At 46.4% G+C, this 15,527-nt stretch overlaps 1 protein-coding gene across 5 annotated transcripts in view; it reads left to right on the forward strand.

Moving 5' to 3' along the window:
• NF1 (neurofibromin 1) overlaps positions 1 to 15,527 on the forward strand; it is a 233,138-nt gene that overhangs the window by 206,174 nt on the left and 11,437 nt on the right. For 4 of the 5 annotated variants that reach the window (XR_009759856.1, XM_061605005.1, XM_061605003.1 and 1 more), the window contains one exon: positions 13,874 to 14,056. Coding sequence is in view for 4 of the 5 variants with exons in the window: in XM_061605005.1 (XP_061460989.1) it covers positions 13,874 to 14,016 (143 nt within the window). In the remaining variant the exon portion in view is untranslated. Of the gene's footprint in view, positions 1 to 4,618; positions 4,670 to 13,873; positions 14,057 to 15,527 lie in introns of all 5 variants that reach the window. The other variant, XM_061605007.1, reaches the window with a different exon arrangement.

Below are 15,527 nucleotides of genomic sequence, written 5' to 3' on the forward strand. Positions count from 1 at the left end.
CAGACCAAAGTATTTCCCAGCCCTATCTGGAGATGTGGGGGACTGAACCAGGGGGCTTCTACATGGAAATTTTGTACTCTGCCGCTGAGCTTTGATCCCTTCCATAGAAGCCATCCATCGCTGTCTTAGACCAAGCAACGCAAGTTGTTCAGAATAGCTGAAGGCAAGCTAGGTGGGAGAGATGTAGCACGCTTCAAGGACTGGCTGAAGTGATAACCATTTCCAGTTTGGATATTCATGGGATTGTTAAGAAGCCATTTTCTCTCTGGGTCATTGTACGGCATCATAGAGTATAGGATTTTGGAAAAACGGCTTGAGCCATCAGAATAAAGCATTGTCCAGTGTCAGGATGGATGGGATACCTGTGTTTAGTTCCTAAGGCCCATGTGATGAATAAGGTTTCCCACACATTACATCTGAGGCAGACCTGATTTCTGGAGTGCACCCCCCTTCTGATTTGCACTGCAGTCAGGTTCTGTAAAGAGCAGAGGTAGCAGCATTTCCACGCACACTGCCCTTGGTTGAGCTGCCCGTCCTTGGGCTTCAGCTGAAGTTTGGGAGTGCAGCACAGTTGGAAGAGGCGAGAGGTCCCTAGGAATGAGTGGCTTGCAGATTATATACCAGGGATGGGGAATATATGTGGCTGTTGAGATGTTCTTGACTTCAACTCCCATCAGCCCCAACCAGCATGGCCCCATGGCCAGGGATGACGGGAGATGGAGTTCAGCAGCTCTTGAGAGCCACAAGTTCCCCATCCTTGCTGCATGCCTTGGAACTCAGGCATTCCTCCAAGCAGTTCTGTAAGATTGGAGTAGGAGAAGGTCTTAGGAAGTTGCGCTTATAGAGTCAAGCCAGGTGCCTTTATGTCCAGAGAGTTCTGAGGCTGTTTGAGAGGACTTTTTTCCTTGAGTGTTTTTTAATGTCAGTAGCCCTACTGAATAAAAACCTGTCTGTATCCAAAGCAATAACTTTAGTTGGTGTCCTAAATAGAGATGTTAAGGCTCAGGGGGAAAAAACTGGAACAAATTGGGGGGGGGATTCCCCCATGTTTTCAAAGACTGCTTTTGTTTTTTGAAACTGGATTTTTTTCAAGGGGGGGACATTTTTTTTTTGCATTTGTCTTCTGGGCCTTCACATCTCTACCCAGATGATAATGCCTGAACATTGTAATTGTAATAAAATCAAGACTATATATCCCAATTTAACAAAATCTTGCTTGGTGAGAACAGTAAGATGGCAAAATTTAAAAAAAAATGGATAAGAAATGGCTGAGACACAGCAATTTAAAGATTTTCCCTTGAAATGCAGTTTATGCCTATTTGTGTCCATTTTTTATGCACCCATAATATACCTTCAATTTTGCCATTTGCTGGTTTAGATTCTATGAAAACTTCAGGTATATAAGCACCTGGTCATGGAACATAAGAACATAAGAAGAGCCTGCTGGATCAGGCCAGTGGCCCATCTAGTCCAGCATCCTGTTCTCACGGTGGCCAACCAGGTGCCTGGGGGAAGCCCGCAAGCAGGACCCGAGTGCAAGAACACTCTCCCCTCCTGAGGCTTCCGGCAACTGGTTTTCAGAAGCATGCTGCCTCTGACTAGGGTGGCAGAGCACAGCCATCACGGCTAGTAGCCATTGATAGCCTTGTCCTCCATGAATTGGTCTAATCTTCTTTTAAAGCCGTCCAAGCTGGTGGCCATTACTGCATCTTGTGGGAGCAAATTCCATAGTTTAACTATGCGCTGAGTAAAGAAGTACTTCCTTTTGTCTGTCCTGAATCTTCCAACATTCAGCTTCTTTGAATGTCCACAAGTTCTAGTATTATGAGAGAGGGAGAAGAACTTTTCTCTATCCACTTTCTCCATGCCATGCATAATTTTATACACTTCTATCATGTCTCCTCTGACCCGCCTTTTCTCTAAACTAAAAAGCCCCAAATGCTGCAACCTTTCCTCGTAAGGGAGTCGCTCCATCCCCTTGATCATTCTGGTTGCCCTCTTCTGAACCTTTTCCAACTCTATAATATCCTTTTTGAGATGAACCCTATTATTTTATAACAGAAACATTTAACATGATATAAAAGCAGAACTAAAAAGCAGGAATATATACTATTTCTATAGATCTAAACATTTCATTGTTGTTCCGTTCACAAAATGATGCTTTTAATTGAGATGTTGTCATATTGGCAGCCATTTTGGATTTTTAAATGTCAATTTTCTCAGTATTTTTGTGTCTCAAGAGGCCAGTTTGTACACCAAACTCTGCTTCATTTAACTCTCTACAACTAATACAGTTAGGCTGCAGACCTAACCATGTCTACTCAGAAGTAAGTTCCATTACATTTATTTATTTTATTTATTTAATTAATTACATTTTTAAACCGCCCTATAGCAACAAGCTCTCAGGGCGGTGTACAAAAAGATAAAAACAGGTTAAAACACAAATAAACATGAAAACAATACAGTATAAAAAGATATAAACAAGATAAAACAAAGTCAAATTAAAGTAAAATTTAAAAATTTAGAGTTTAAAATTTAAAATGCCTGGGCAAAGAGGTAGGTCTTTACCTGGCGCCAAAAAGATAACAAAGAAGGCGCCAGGCGTATCTCGTCAGGGAGGGCGTTCCATAACTCGGGGGCCACCACCGAGAAGGCCCTAGCTCTAGTTATTACTCTCCGGGCCTCCATATGCGTTGGAACCCGGAGAAGGGCCTTCGACGTCAGGCGTAGTGAACGGGCTGGTACATAGCGGGAGAGGCGTTCCATCAGGCATTGCGGTCCAATGCCGTTAAGGGCTTTATAGGTAAGAACCAACACTTTGAATCTGGCCCGGAAACATATTGGTAGCCAGTGCAGCTGGGCCAGGACAGGAGTTATATAATCATATTTCTTAGTCCCGGTAAGAACTCTGGCCGCAGCATTCTGCACTAGCTGAAGTTTCCGAACTGTCTTTAGAGGTAACCCTACGTAGAGTGCATTACAGTAGTCCAGTCTAGAGGTTACCAGAGCATGGATAACTGTGGCAAGGTTCTCCCTGTCCAGATAGGGTCGTAGGTGGGCTACCAGCCGAAGCTGGTAGAACGCATTCCATGCCACTGAGGCTACCTGAGCCTCCAGTGACAGGAGCAGATCTAATAAGACCCCTAAACTACGGACTTGCTCCTTTAGGGGGAGTGTAACCCCATCTAGGGCAGGTCGTACATCAACCATCTGGGCAGAGAGCTCCCCCACCAACAGCATTCTGTGGGATTACTCCCAAGTAGGGGTTAGGATTGCAACCTTCATTTCATTTTGCACAGATTTTTAATTCCCTCCCCTTCTATAGCTTAAACTCTACAAACCTTAGGAAAAAGCATTCGGTCTAATACTGGCATCCCCTCAAGGACTTATCAGCATTGGTTAGACAGCATGGCTTTAAGGGTGAGTTTATGCTGGTAAGGTATTGATTTCAGTCATCTTAAGAACATGAGAAGAGCCTGGTGGATCAGGCCAATGGCCAGACCATCTAGCCCAACATCCTTTTCTCACAGTGGCCAGCCAGATGCCCATGGAAAGCCCTTAAGCAGGACGTGAGTGCAAGGGCACTCTCCCCTCCTGTGGCTTCCAGCACCTGGTATTCAGGCATATTGCCTCCAGCAGTGACGGTGGAACATGGCTACTTTCCCTGATGGCTATTGATCACCTCATCCTCCATGAGTTTATCTAATCTCTGCAACCAATCTTGGCTGTCAACCTTGTCTTAGGCGCAAAGCTAAAGTGTGTTGCTTCAGTATAAACAAATATGAATTCAGCAGATCAAAAAACACTCAGGCAAACAAATTTCCCCACAAATAGCCTCCATATTTGGAAATCTCCATAACTAGTATGGAGCATGCCTATTTATCAAGCACGTAACCTTCAAAAGTACATAAACAGAGCCAGTTCTTGGCATTTTCCTTTGCCAAGTGTTGTTTTTAAGTAATTCTAAAAATATTGTGGTCAGATGCGTGGGGGGGGGGGGAAGGGGGTCCTACAGCAGGAATGGAGAGCCTGTGGTCCTCCAGATGTTATTGCACTCCAGCTTCCATCAGCCGTAGCCAGCATGCCCAATGGCACCATAAAGGTGGGATAGCCATGAAAGCCAGTGTGGGGTAGCAGTTAGAGTGTTGGACTAGGACCCGAGAGACCAGGGTTCAAATCCCCAAGCAGTCATGAAGCTTGCTGGGTGACCTTGGGCCAGTCAACAGTCTCTTTCAGCCTAACCTACTATCTCGTTGGGTTGATGCGAGGATAAAATGGAGAGGGAGGAGAACCGCATGTACCACCTTGAGTTCTTTGGAGGAAAGGTGGGATATAAATTTAATAAACAAACAAACATTTATTAAAATCTGTGTGTGTGTGTGTTTAGATGCCACCCTGGGCTCTTTTGGGAAGAAGGGTGGGTTAAAAATCAAATACACAAATAAATGTATTTAGGGGCATTTTTAAAAAAAACTAATTAATTAATTAAAGAGTCATCTGGAGGGCTGCAGGTTTCCTCTCACTGTCCATCATCACTACTCTATAAATGTTTTCTGTCTGTCTTCCAATTGTGAATGTTGATCACTCATCTTTTCTCTTTCATTCTGTGTCTGCGAAGTTTCTCTGCCTTGCTCTAAATCTGCCGTTTTCATGCAACTTCCTCATCCAGGTATTCTCTCTATCATTTTCATTCTGCATGCATGAGCTTCTGCTTTGCCCTGTGCCAGAGCTTGGGCTCATAACAGGAGGAGAAAGGGGGGAGGGTTGTTTTTGCAAACGCAGGTCCAGAAATCTAGGCCAAAATGGGGACAGGGAGCAGGTCTTTCGTGCATGGAGGTTCTGCTTCTGGTGCTGGGTGTGTTGGGAAGCAGGGTGTTCCAGGGTGAATTTGGACCTGGGTTGAAATCCTGCTTCAGTCATGGGAATGCTGGCGAATCCTCTCGCAAAGCACTTTGCACGCTCGTCGTGCTACTGTTATGTGCCCGGCCACATCTTGTAAGGGCCATACGAAGAGCCCTGCTGGACCCAGCCTCCTGTTTCTGGCAGTGGTGCAGCCAAGAGGAAGGGCGGGATATACATTTAAAAATAAATGGGCTTACCTCCCAGCAAGCCCACCAGCAGGGCCTTGAAGGCAAGAGCCCCCTCCTGTTGTGTGCTCCCCCCTTCAGCAGCCGGTGTTCAGAAGGGGGTTCCGTCTCCTATCGTGGGTAAGAACAGCCATGGATAGACCTGTCCATGAATTTGCCTTATCCCCTTTTAAAGCCACGTCTACAAAGCAACCATTACCACATGTTTGCCCTCAAAGGCTTGAGCTTTTTAGAGGTGAAGTTGGCGGAGAACGTGGCTCAGATTCTCCTTTGCGGTGGCCCTCACGATATGAAAGCAGTCAATTCGAGATTTCCCCCTTAGCTCAAACCCCTTAAAAGTTCCTCACTCCTGTTTCATCTTGTTTGGGTTTATGCAAACTGTGTTTCTATTGACATGCATTGTCATTGAGAGGCACCATTTGTTTCTTTTTAAAGTGACAGGACAGTTTTGTTTTTTTAAAAAGAGGACCGATGAAGATGCCAATAAACAGTGAAGCAGTGCCTCTAAGGGTTGTGTATATCACAGCACTTATATCCCCCTTGCTTCTCTGTGTGGAAGGAACACCAAAGAGGTTCCTTTTGATGCTTCCCACTGTGTGGATCTTTCCCTGCTATGTGGCTGTTCGTTGTTGGTGGGAAACAGAAAAATGAAATAACCCAATGATACTGTGAGTTAATTTCAAAGGAGACTTTTTTTTTCATCTCCGCTGCTGTATGCTTTGGGATTAATGAATGGCTTTTTAGAGCCTTCGTTGCTAAATTGGCTGGGCATATCTGACACTGTACTTTTTTGTCACGAATGAATGAGCTACAAGGTCAGTTTGGAGTTTCTTAATTGTTTCCCCTTAGCAAAACAAAACAAAAAACTCAGGGATTGTCCAGAAAGGCTGATTCATGTGATACAAAGTGGCCAACTTGTTCTGATTAAAATAAAAAAAAATGCGAATCAAGAAGCTTAAATTCCTGTCAGTTTTATTACTTAGTATTTTTTTACTGCCATCCTTCGTCCATAAGGCTGAGGGAAGCGTGTGTGGCCCCTCCTGTTTTATTCTCACAACAGTCCTATGAGGTAGGTTGGACTGAAAGAGAGTGACTGTGTCTAGATCACCTGATAAGCTTTGTGGCAGACTGTGGGGATTCAAACCCAGTGCTTCCTAGTCCACATCCTGGATTCTAACCACTGTACAACACTGTCTCCTGTTGATGAAATGACACTCTCAAGATCTGCTATCTCTTCTCCTGGCCTGTACATTTCAGTGTTCCCCAGCTCACATCCTGCAAAACTTCCCTTTATGGAGAGGAGCGGGAGGCTTCTTCCTGGTCTAGCAGCAGCTCACATCACTGTGTGAACTAAGATTGCCTCTGTGATATTTTGGGGGACACTAGGGTGCATGCTTGGTTCACTCTGAGCCAGACCTGTACCAGAAACGGAATATGGGCGCTCCTTGAGTTATGGTGCTGTATGCAGCTGCCTAGTCTGTTTATATCAGGTGTGGGGAATGTTTGGCCCTCCAGAGGTTGCTGAACTACAACTCCCATCATCCCTGGTCACTGGCCATGCTTGCCTGGGCTGATGGCAGTTGCAGTTCCGCAACGTCTGGAGGGCCACGGGTTCCTGGTCTGTACGGTTGAGCTAGCCCTGAGTTTTGCTGTGCTTTTGGTCCTTTACATTGCTTTTCTGCAGGCTTCATTCGCATGCAGAACACTGACTAAATAATGCAGTTGTGGCCAAAAAAACCCCAAAACCATCTTTCAAGGACATGATGCGCACGCGTTCATTTTAACAGTGTAGGAATACCAAAGAGTCTGACGCACCAGGTAGCCGGCTGAGATGTCTGTCTGGCTGCTCATTCACGCAAGTATTGTGCAGTGAGTTCCTGCTAGAGCGTGCAGCCTCCTCTCTCCCTCTTTGCCCCAGAGATGTGACACTAATTGGCTGAGGGCTGCTTTTGTACAGCACAATGAGAATCAGAATTCCAAACCAGGGAAATGCCCCTTCTGCTGCAGTGTCTGACCAGAATTTATTTAACAAGATCTATATGTTGCTTGATCGTGATAAATGTCTAAGCGGTTTACAAAAAACATTACAATTGTCAATAAAAACAAGTAAATAAAACATTTTTTAAAAATTATTGAGAACAGTAGGCTAAAGAGAGATTAAAAGACATTAGTATCTGTGTGATGCTATGCTATAGGCTTGCTTAAACAAAAATGGTTTAAGCGGGTACCAGAACGAGTACAGCGAAGGCAGGACGTTCCACGGTGTAGGTGCTGCCACACTAAAAGAACAATTTCTTACAAGGGTGGAATGAATATTATGTGGCACATCTAACAGTGTCAGTTCTGCAGACTGAAGCAGTGGAATAGCCACATACGGGGTAACGAAGTAAACTGGCCCCAAGCTGTTAAGGGTTTTATATAGCAATAGCAACACTTTGAACTTTGCCCGGTAATGGAAGTACATTAGCAGATCTGCTAGTCATGTGGTGGGGCAAGGTGGGGCTGTGCAAGGCACTGAAGCTCCATCCTCTGCTCCACCACATCCCCCCCCCAACCCCTTAAAGCATCAGCCACCCGCTTCCATGCCTCGTCTTGCAGCCCGAAAAGGATCTGAACTGGCAAGCTCCCAGAGTGGCTTACGTACAATCAGTTAAAACAAGACAGTCCCTGCCTGCAGACTTACAATCTGAAAGACATGACACGCAAGGGAAAAGGACAGGGAGGGAAGAGGAAAAAAGCAAACTTGGGCACCAGTTCTTAAACAGTAGACCTTATAATGACCAGCTGGTATAGAAAGAGTCCAGGGACAGGAAGTGCCTGATGGAGCTGGTCTTCCGGCAGAGCTGCTCCATAGTAATCCTTTGTAATACTCGTTGGTAAGTCTTGTCATTCTCCATGACTTTCCAAAAAGCCATCCAAGCCAGTGGATTTCTGCACTGAATGGCGCACCGTGCAAAGTAGCATGTTCTTCTAATGGTTCATGCATCTACCGCCAATTAAATTTCATATTTATTTACTCAGGACATTTTTATCCTACCCTTCAGCTGAAAAAGGTTCCCAGAGTGACTTACACAGATTGAGTAACAGAAAAGGCCATCCCTGCCTACAGGCTTAGTCAAAAAGGCATGACACAGGCAAGGAAGAAGAAGAAAGAGGGATGCTGAGCCAACTCAGGCACCGATTACACATTTTCCACACCATGCATAAATGTTGTGCCTGGCTGTCCTGTTGCTTCCCTTCTGTTGTCCTTCCCCTGCCGTCTGAATTAAGAATCCCTCAAAGCCTTTCCTTAGGAAGAAGGGGCTCTGTTCCCTTGAGCATCTTCTTGGTCTCTCTCTTGTTCCACTTCTTCCTCCTGGACTTCAGCCCTCTTTTTGCAAACTCTCTGTTGCCCATTTAATGTGTGGGTCTTCTTCTGCCGTCATATTTCTTTTTTCATACTCTGTTTTTTTAAACCCTCAAATATTGGGTTCAGAATGAAGAATTGCACACTCAGCAGCTTTGGGTCAAAATAACCACATCTGTCTCATTCTTACCACCATGCATAAATCTGGGAACACCAGCGACGGTTTTCCTGGGTGCAGAAGATGGACACCTCCTTGGTTCAGGGGAAAGCTTGGTGCAAAATGCTCACATTTACTCCCCATTGGCATCTGTGCTTAGTTGTGGCTTGCTGACAGCCTCAGTGGTGTGAGTCTCAAGAGAGCATGTACGAATGGAACCCACACATACCTTGTAATGCTGCAGCTCCCTTTGGGCGCCTTCAAAAACATTCCATTGAGCTGAATCGCCACTGCGTGCAGTAGCTTTGTCAAGTGTATTGCCATTGTAGTCGGAATTTCTGAACAACAAATCCATGCTAATGGAGTTCCACTTGCTGCCAGTTTGTGGTGGTGTCCTGGTCTGGCCTGGTGCTGGAGCCCAGGGTGCAAGCCAGGTCCGGCATTGCAGGACCACAGACAGCTCCAAGTGAGCAACTTGCTTCCAGAAAGGTTGAGCGCAGCCTGTCTCTCCAGGCTCTGCCCTCTTGTGGAATACTTTAGGTTCTTAAAGGGCCAGCTCTCCTCTTCTGTTCCATAGCCTCCCTCCTGGTACGCTCCCTGTGTTGCTTGACCAGAGATGTCCTGTGAGACGCATTTGGTTCCTTGGGGGAAGATGCCCGTGAGGGGCCGGCCACTGGCCCTGCGGGTAAAGGAGGTTCTTCTGGGGGCTCCTGTCTGTCAGCGTCCGGTTTGGTGTTCTCCTAATCTCCATCAGCAGGCTCTGGGCTTGAGTTTCTATCATGAAAAGAAAGGCAGGGTATAAATAAACTCAGTGCAGCTCTTTAGTGGGAGATTCTGAAGCCTCTGCCTGCGAGTCTTGATTGCTGCTGGACTCTGGGATCACAATGCCGGCAGGTGTTGCTACCTGTGGTGATGACATCACAGCAAGACTGCCTTGGCTCCCTGCAAAACCTTGCTGTAAACATGTAAATATGTCTAGATACTCAAGTGAGCCCCTTACAGGACTATCTGTTCTTTTGTGACTCCCTGCCCACCACCTCCACACTTCTGCCTTGTTCCCTTTTCTTTTCTGCCTGGCACAGGCGGTCATATGCCCACCTGCACCTTCTTGCCTCCCAGTTTGCAAAGGGTTTGGGGAGTAACTTTCAATCAAGCATGGGAAACAGGAAGTGGAGGGAGAGACGGGCTTGATTTCTGGGAGGGGGGAAAGGTCCTCTAATAAAATTCATAAGCCCCACCCCACACATAGTGTTAGTCAAATCATGCCGCCACCCATAACCTTCTAAAAACCATTGTTATGAGAACCCTCACAAAAAGATAAAAGGGCAAAGACCTCTTCTGACCCCTGGTAATTCAAGCAGAAAGGAAGAGGCTTTGTGGGACCGGGATGTGCAAATAGCATTAACCTCTAGGCAGTAGATTCCCAGGGGTTGACAACCTTTTTGAGTGTGTGGGCACATTTAGAATTTTGAGAGAGTGCCAGGGGTACAGGTACCCCCCTGTCTGGTTATTTCTCCCCCCCCCCTTCCAGGTTAGTCTTTCTCACTCTCACACACACACACACCTGATAGAAAGAGAAAATGCACACACACTTTGTTTTTCCAAGGAGTCCAGGGAAAAGTTAAATCAAAGAAAATTAAAACACCCTCTTGAATTTGCTTGATTTTACATTGGGGGGGCATGTAATTAAATTAAAGCTTACGGTAGTAGATTGCACAGTAAAAATCACAGATCCTGTGCTTGCCAGCACCACAGAAACATTAATCCAGAGTACAGATGCTGAAGGATCTTCATGATTTTTATATAACATGACCAAAAAAAGCCACTAAATTGCAGAATGTATCTGGGAACATAGGTGGCCTATGATTTGGTGGAGGTTTTGAGGATATCCTTTGTTTAAAATAAAAATAATGAAGAGGATCCATAAGGACACGTGCCTTAGATCCAGCTCTTCGTGCCATGACAGCTCTGGAAAGCACCGAAACCACGGGGGATAGATGTGTTTTGTGATTTTCTGGTCGTAGTGGGGGAACCCATAACAAAATATGAAATTCCAGGAGGATTAATTGTATTAGATATGGGGCAGGTGGTGCACACACACGTTTGTGGGTCTTCTCTCTAACTCCTGTAATGCCCCCTCTTTGCCCCCCCCCGGACTCTCCATTTTCTTCAGTCTTTCAGATCACACTCTCTTGTTTCCCCCTTTCCCTCCCTCCCCAGTCGCTCTGATCTCAGTCTGGAGCTAGAAGAGGACATGGGGGGAGCGAGTCTATTCCTGCTTCCTCTTTCACCTTGATAATGCTTTTTGAGTATTCATGTGAGCCTTGACAAGTAAATAGAGCTGAAAGAGGAAGTGGGGAAGGATGTCGCTCTTCCAACCTCCTCCTTCAGCACTAAGTACTTTTTTTTTTTTTTTGGCCAGGGGTGAGGGAGGTAATTACTCATAACACCTCCCAATGAAGGAAGCAGTGAGTGGGGGGAACTCGTAGGCTTTGTGAGCGAAGCCCTCAAGGGTGCTGTTAGGCCATGTGGGTGACCCCAGAGTTAGACAATCAAAAGCAGTGCGGCGCTAAGCTGCGCAGCCAACGGGGTACATTCCTAAGGTGCCTCCTTTTGACTGCTCCGACTCCTTTACCTGCAACCCTTTGAACATGCGCAAAAATGACTTCAAAGCTATTGTTTGAGGGTTGATGATGGAGAGCTTGTTCTAAAGTCCAAATAACTGCAAGGGGAAGTTAACGGGGAAAATATCAGGACATATACAAGCTGTGTGGAAATAAGAGCCAGTGTGGTGTAGTGGTTAAGATGTTGGACTACGACCTGGGAGACCAGGGTTCGAATCCCCACATAGCCATGAAGCTCACTGGGTGACTTTGGGCCAGTCACTGCCTCTCAGCCTCATGAAAACCCTATTCATAGGGTCACCATAAGTTGGAATTGACTTGAAGGCAGTACATTTACTTTTTTGTGGAAATAAGTGCCTGCAAGCCAGAGGTTCTTTTTACCCCTTATCTGAGAAATAATTGCTTGCACATGAGAGAGTATTTACCAAGGCAGAAATCAGAGTGCTTTCTGCATAGTGGCTTTGTGTTGGGGTGATGTCAGGCACCAACTGCACATCCTGGTCTCCTCCCTCGCCGTTTGCCACCTGAAAATGTAGATGGCTGTAGATCCAGCACCCTCACCTTCGCCAGAGATGAGGCACCTGTGGCCCTCTAGTTGTTGGTGGATGGGATGCCCTTCAGGCCCAGCTTGTGAGAGCAATGGCCAGGTGACGTGAGAGTTATAGTCCGTCAACATCTGGAGGGCCACAGTCTCCCCACTCCTGACCTATGCAGTCTGCAGAGTAAGATTTTGGCAAAGGAGGAAAGGGGGGGGGAGGGTTGCTTACTATCCCTTCCACACTTGCAGTTTTCTGCTAATGCACCAAGGTGCAAGATGCTGTTGTGAAGATGGGCCCTAGCACAGTCAGTGTTTGACCGCAAGTTCCAGGGATTCAAATGGTTGCTCATTCTCAAACCCATTGGACGTCATTGGGCAAGTCTGCATATGGCTCAGGCTATCTGTGAAAGCGGAGTGGGGAATGGCCTGCCTTGGAGGGGGGTTGTGATGCTGAAGATATACGAGAGTTGCAGAGCAGATGTTTGAGGGAACATTTTTAACAGTGCCGCAAGACTGAAGAAATCTGGTCATTTGGAGTTGCCTGTGTCTAGTCTTTCATTGCCTGTCTTGCCTCTCCATATCCTGCCTTTGTTATAGCCTGGAGTGTGATCTGAGGAGGGATGCTTATGAGGCCACCAGTAAAGATCAAGGAAAAGCATACAGATGTAGATAGTGCTCTGCTTCCCCTGGAAACCCTTTGAATGGTGGGTAGCATCCCAGCAACTATAAAAGACATGGAATAGGAGGAAGGAGCCTATAGGGTTCATTTTGAGCCCTCTGACTGCATCCTTGCTTCGCGTTTGCCAAATCCAGGTTTGGTGTTCCTCAGGCAGAGAGAAGTGAAAGGCAATGCTCTTTGCCAAGGATGCCAGGCCAGTTCAAAGAATGATTGATCAAAACAAGACATTAGGTGTAAGAAAGTGAGCTAAGTGGCACACTGCAGGGGAAAGAGGGAATTAAGTCACCCGCCACCATATTTTCCATTGCTAACAAATCCGAATGCATGGGGATTGGGGGGCATTCATTCTTGTTCCACCTGTGGCAGTGGTCTGGTCCTTGAGCAAAAATCCTTATCATCATCTAGTGCAAATAAAATAAAATCTATGCTGCTCTCCATGAAGTTGTTTGGTGGTTAAAGCCTCCGGCAGTGATTAGCTTAGAGACAGCTGATGTCACAGAGAAGGCAAGGCAAGGTTCTCTTGCTGACATTGGCTGAGCTGCCCAGACCCTTAAAAAAACAAAAACACACAAGCCAGCAGCTGGGACTGGAGCAGCTTTCCTCAGCCTGATGTCCTCCAGATGTTTGACTCCAACCCCCAGCATCACTGACCATTGGCCATGCTGGCTGGGGCTGATTGGCATCTTGGTCCCAACAGCATCTGGGTGGGGGGTGCTATGTTGGGGAAGGGCTCATCTCAAGGGAAAGAGGCCAAGTGATTTGAAAGAGTGTTGGGAGGAGAACTGAGCCAGCAACGTCTTGGAAAGGCTCCAGGGAGCGGGGAGAGAAGTGTGGGCAGAGAGGAGGGATCACAACAAATAGAAAGGCTACAACCTCCTGTTATTGTGGCAGGGAGCATGAGTATCACTTCCACTTTAGTGAGTTTGGCCACTCAGTCTGGATGGCCAATGCATTCCCCCCTCCAATCCCACACTGGTTACCTGGGGGTCAGGTGTGCACTGAAAACTCTCTTCACTGCCTTTGTTATTCCATTAAACCCCATCTCTGCTTCTCGCTTCACCTGCAGCTGTTTCCTCCTCCTTCCCCCCTCCCCTCCCCTCCTTACATGGCCTTGGCACAAGAGAGAATGCCCCCTTTCTCCCCCCCTCCTTTTGAATGCTTTTCTGATCTTAGATGCAGGCAGAGATCATCCTTAAATGTCAACTCAGGTGAGGGACCTGTATTGCTGGACTCCAACTCCCATCCCCCCCTGGGACTGTTGGGCATGTTGCCTGCTGGGAGTTGAGTCCCAACAGCATCTGGAAGGCCACAGATGTTCCCCATCCACACATTAACAATTTTCAAACAGAGACGTCCGCCGCAGCGCAAGTGTTCACATTATCTTGCCGTTTTGTGGCATTTCCCTTTTTTATTATTACTTGTTTCTTCCCCCCCCCCCTTAGGGATCGATAAGGAGAACGTGGAGCTCTCCCCGACCACAGTGCACTCCAACAGTGGGAGGACGCGCCACGGCTCCGCCAGCCAGGTGCAGAAGCAGCGCAGCACGGGCAGCTTCAAGCGCCACAGCATTAAAAAGATTGTCTGAAGCTTCCCGCCTTCCTTTTCCTCCGTGTTTTTCACGTGGCGTAAGTACTCCTGCCCCCGCCTCCGCAAGTGGTCGTGCCGCACTTAGTTTTGAACCTCCCACCCACTCATCCTACGTACGTCGGCTGTGGTGCCAGACGATCAACTCTTGAAATGCTTGCCTGAGTTTATTTGGGGATTTCGTTTTGTTTTAATGCAGCAGCAGCCGCCACAGCCACCTTTTTTCAAAAACAAAAACCACCCTCCTGTCCTTTTGCTTGGTTTTAAGCTGGTAATATCCGATCTAATGAATGGAACTATTTTAAGAATCCGAAGGAAGCGGGGAAACGACAGGCGTTGTATCCAAAGGTGGAAAACATGTCTCTCACATTTCGGACACTTAATCTTGTTATCTTATTGGGGTTTTGGTTTTCTGTGTGTGTTTTAATGGCTTATTTTGTACCTATCTTTAAAGGGGGGGAAAGTTTCAATATTCAACTGTGTTTGCACATTAGAGGTTTTGATGGCCAATGGGCACATTCAGCATCCTGGTTTTCATCCCAAATCCCTTTTAGCTCTGGATTTCCTTTTACTGGGCTTTAGAGGCCTCTGAGCAGAACCGCAGCGCAGTGAGCTTAACCGGGGTATGTGTGTGAGAGAGGCTTCACTCTTGTCAAAGATGTATCTTTATTAACCAATCCAGACATTTCAGAGGGTAGGGGGCAAACGTGTGTCCCTTGATGCTCCAGAAAAGAGCCTCCTGTGTGTCCATATGATGCAGGCTGAAAGAAGCTGGCTCTGTGTGTGTCAGGTTTTTCTTGGGGGATTTTGACTGCTTTTTTAAATACTTCTCTTAGAAGTGCCTGCTGATCTATCTAGAGATAAATACATACGGAGAGAGTGAGATGGGGTGGACATCTTATTTCTTGTCCTGCTCCACTGCTTGGCTAGGGTGACATTTGCAATCATGTGGGTCTTTTCTAACCAACCAGTCCCCTCCACCAGTAGTTGGGATCCCGTTTGGACTTGATTAATTTCAAAGCAGCTTCTGTTGGGAAACCCCACTGAAGCAAGCTGCGTTTGGGTAACTATGAATGGTTGCTCCCATGAAGGTGATGCTACCTTCTTTTATATGGTAACCCTCCCCCACCTTCCATGCAATGAGTTCTTTGTGCCATATTTTCATAACTTCATGATGATCCTACTTTCCTGCTGTTGTTATGTGCCTTCAAGTCGATTACGACTTATGGCAACCCTATGAATCAGCAACCTTCAATAGCATCTGTCATGAACCACCCTGTTCAGATCCTGTAAGTTCAGGTCTGTGGCTTCCTTTATGGAATCAATCCATCTCTTGTTTGGCCTTCCTCTTTTCCTACTCCCTTTTGTTTTTCCCAGCATTATTGTCTTTTCTAGTGAATGATGATCCTAGTATGTAAAGCTCTTAAAATACTTGGAAGAAACAAATCACCAGGAACAGATGGCATACCAATAGAGTTGCTACAAGCTACTGGGACTGTATATGTCCAAATT

This window comes from Rhineura floridana, chromosome 21 (assembly GCF_030035675.1).
Source record: "Rhineura floridana isolate rRhiFlo1 chromosome 21, rRhiFlo1.hap2, whole genome shotgun sequence".
Lineage (NCBI taxonomy): Eukaryota > Metazoa > Chordata > Lepidosauria > Squamata > Rhineuridae > Rhineura > Rhineura floridana.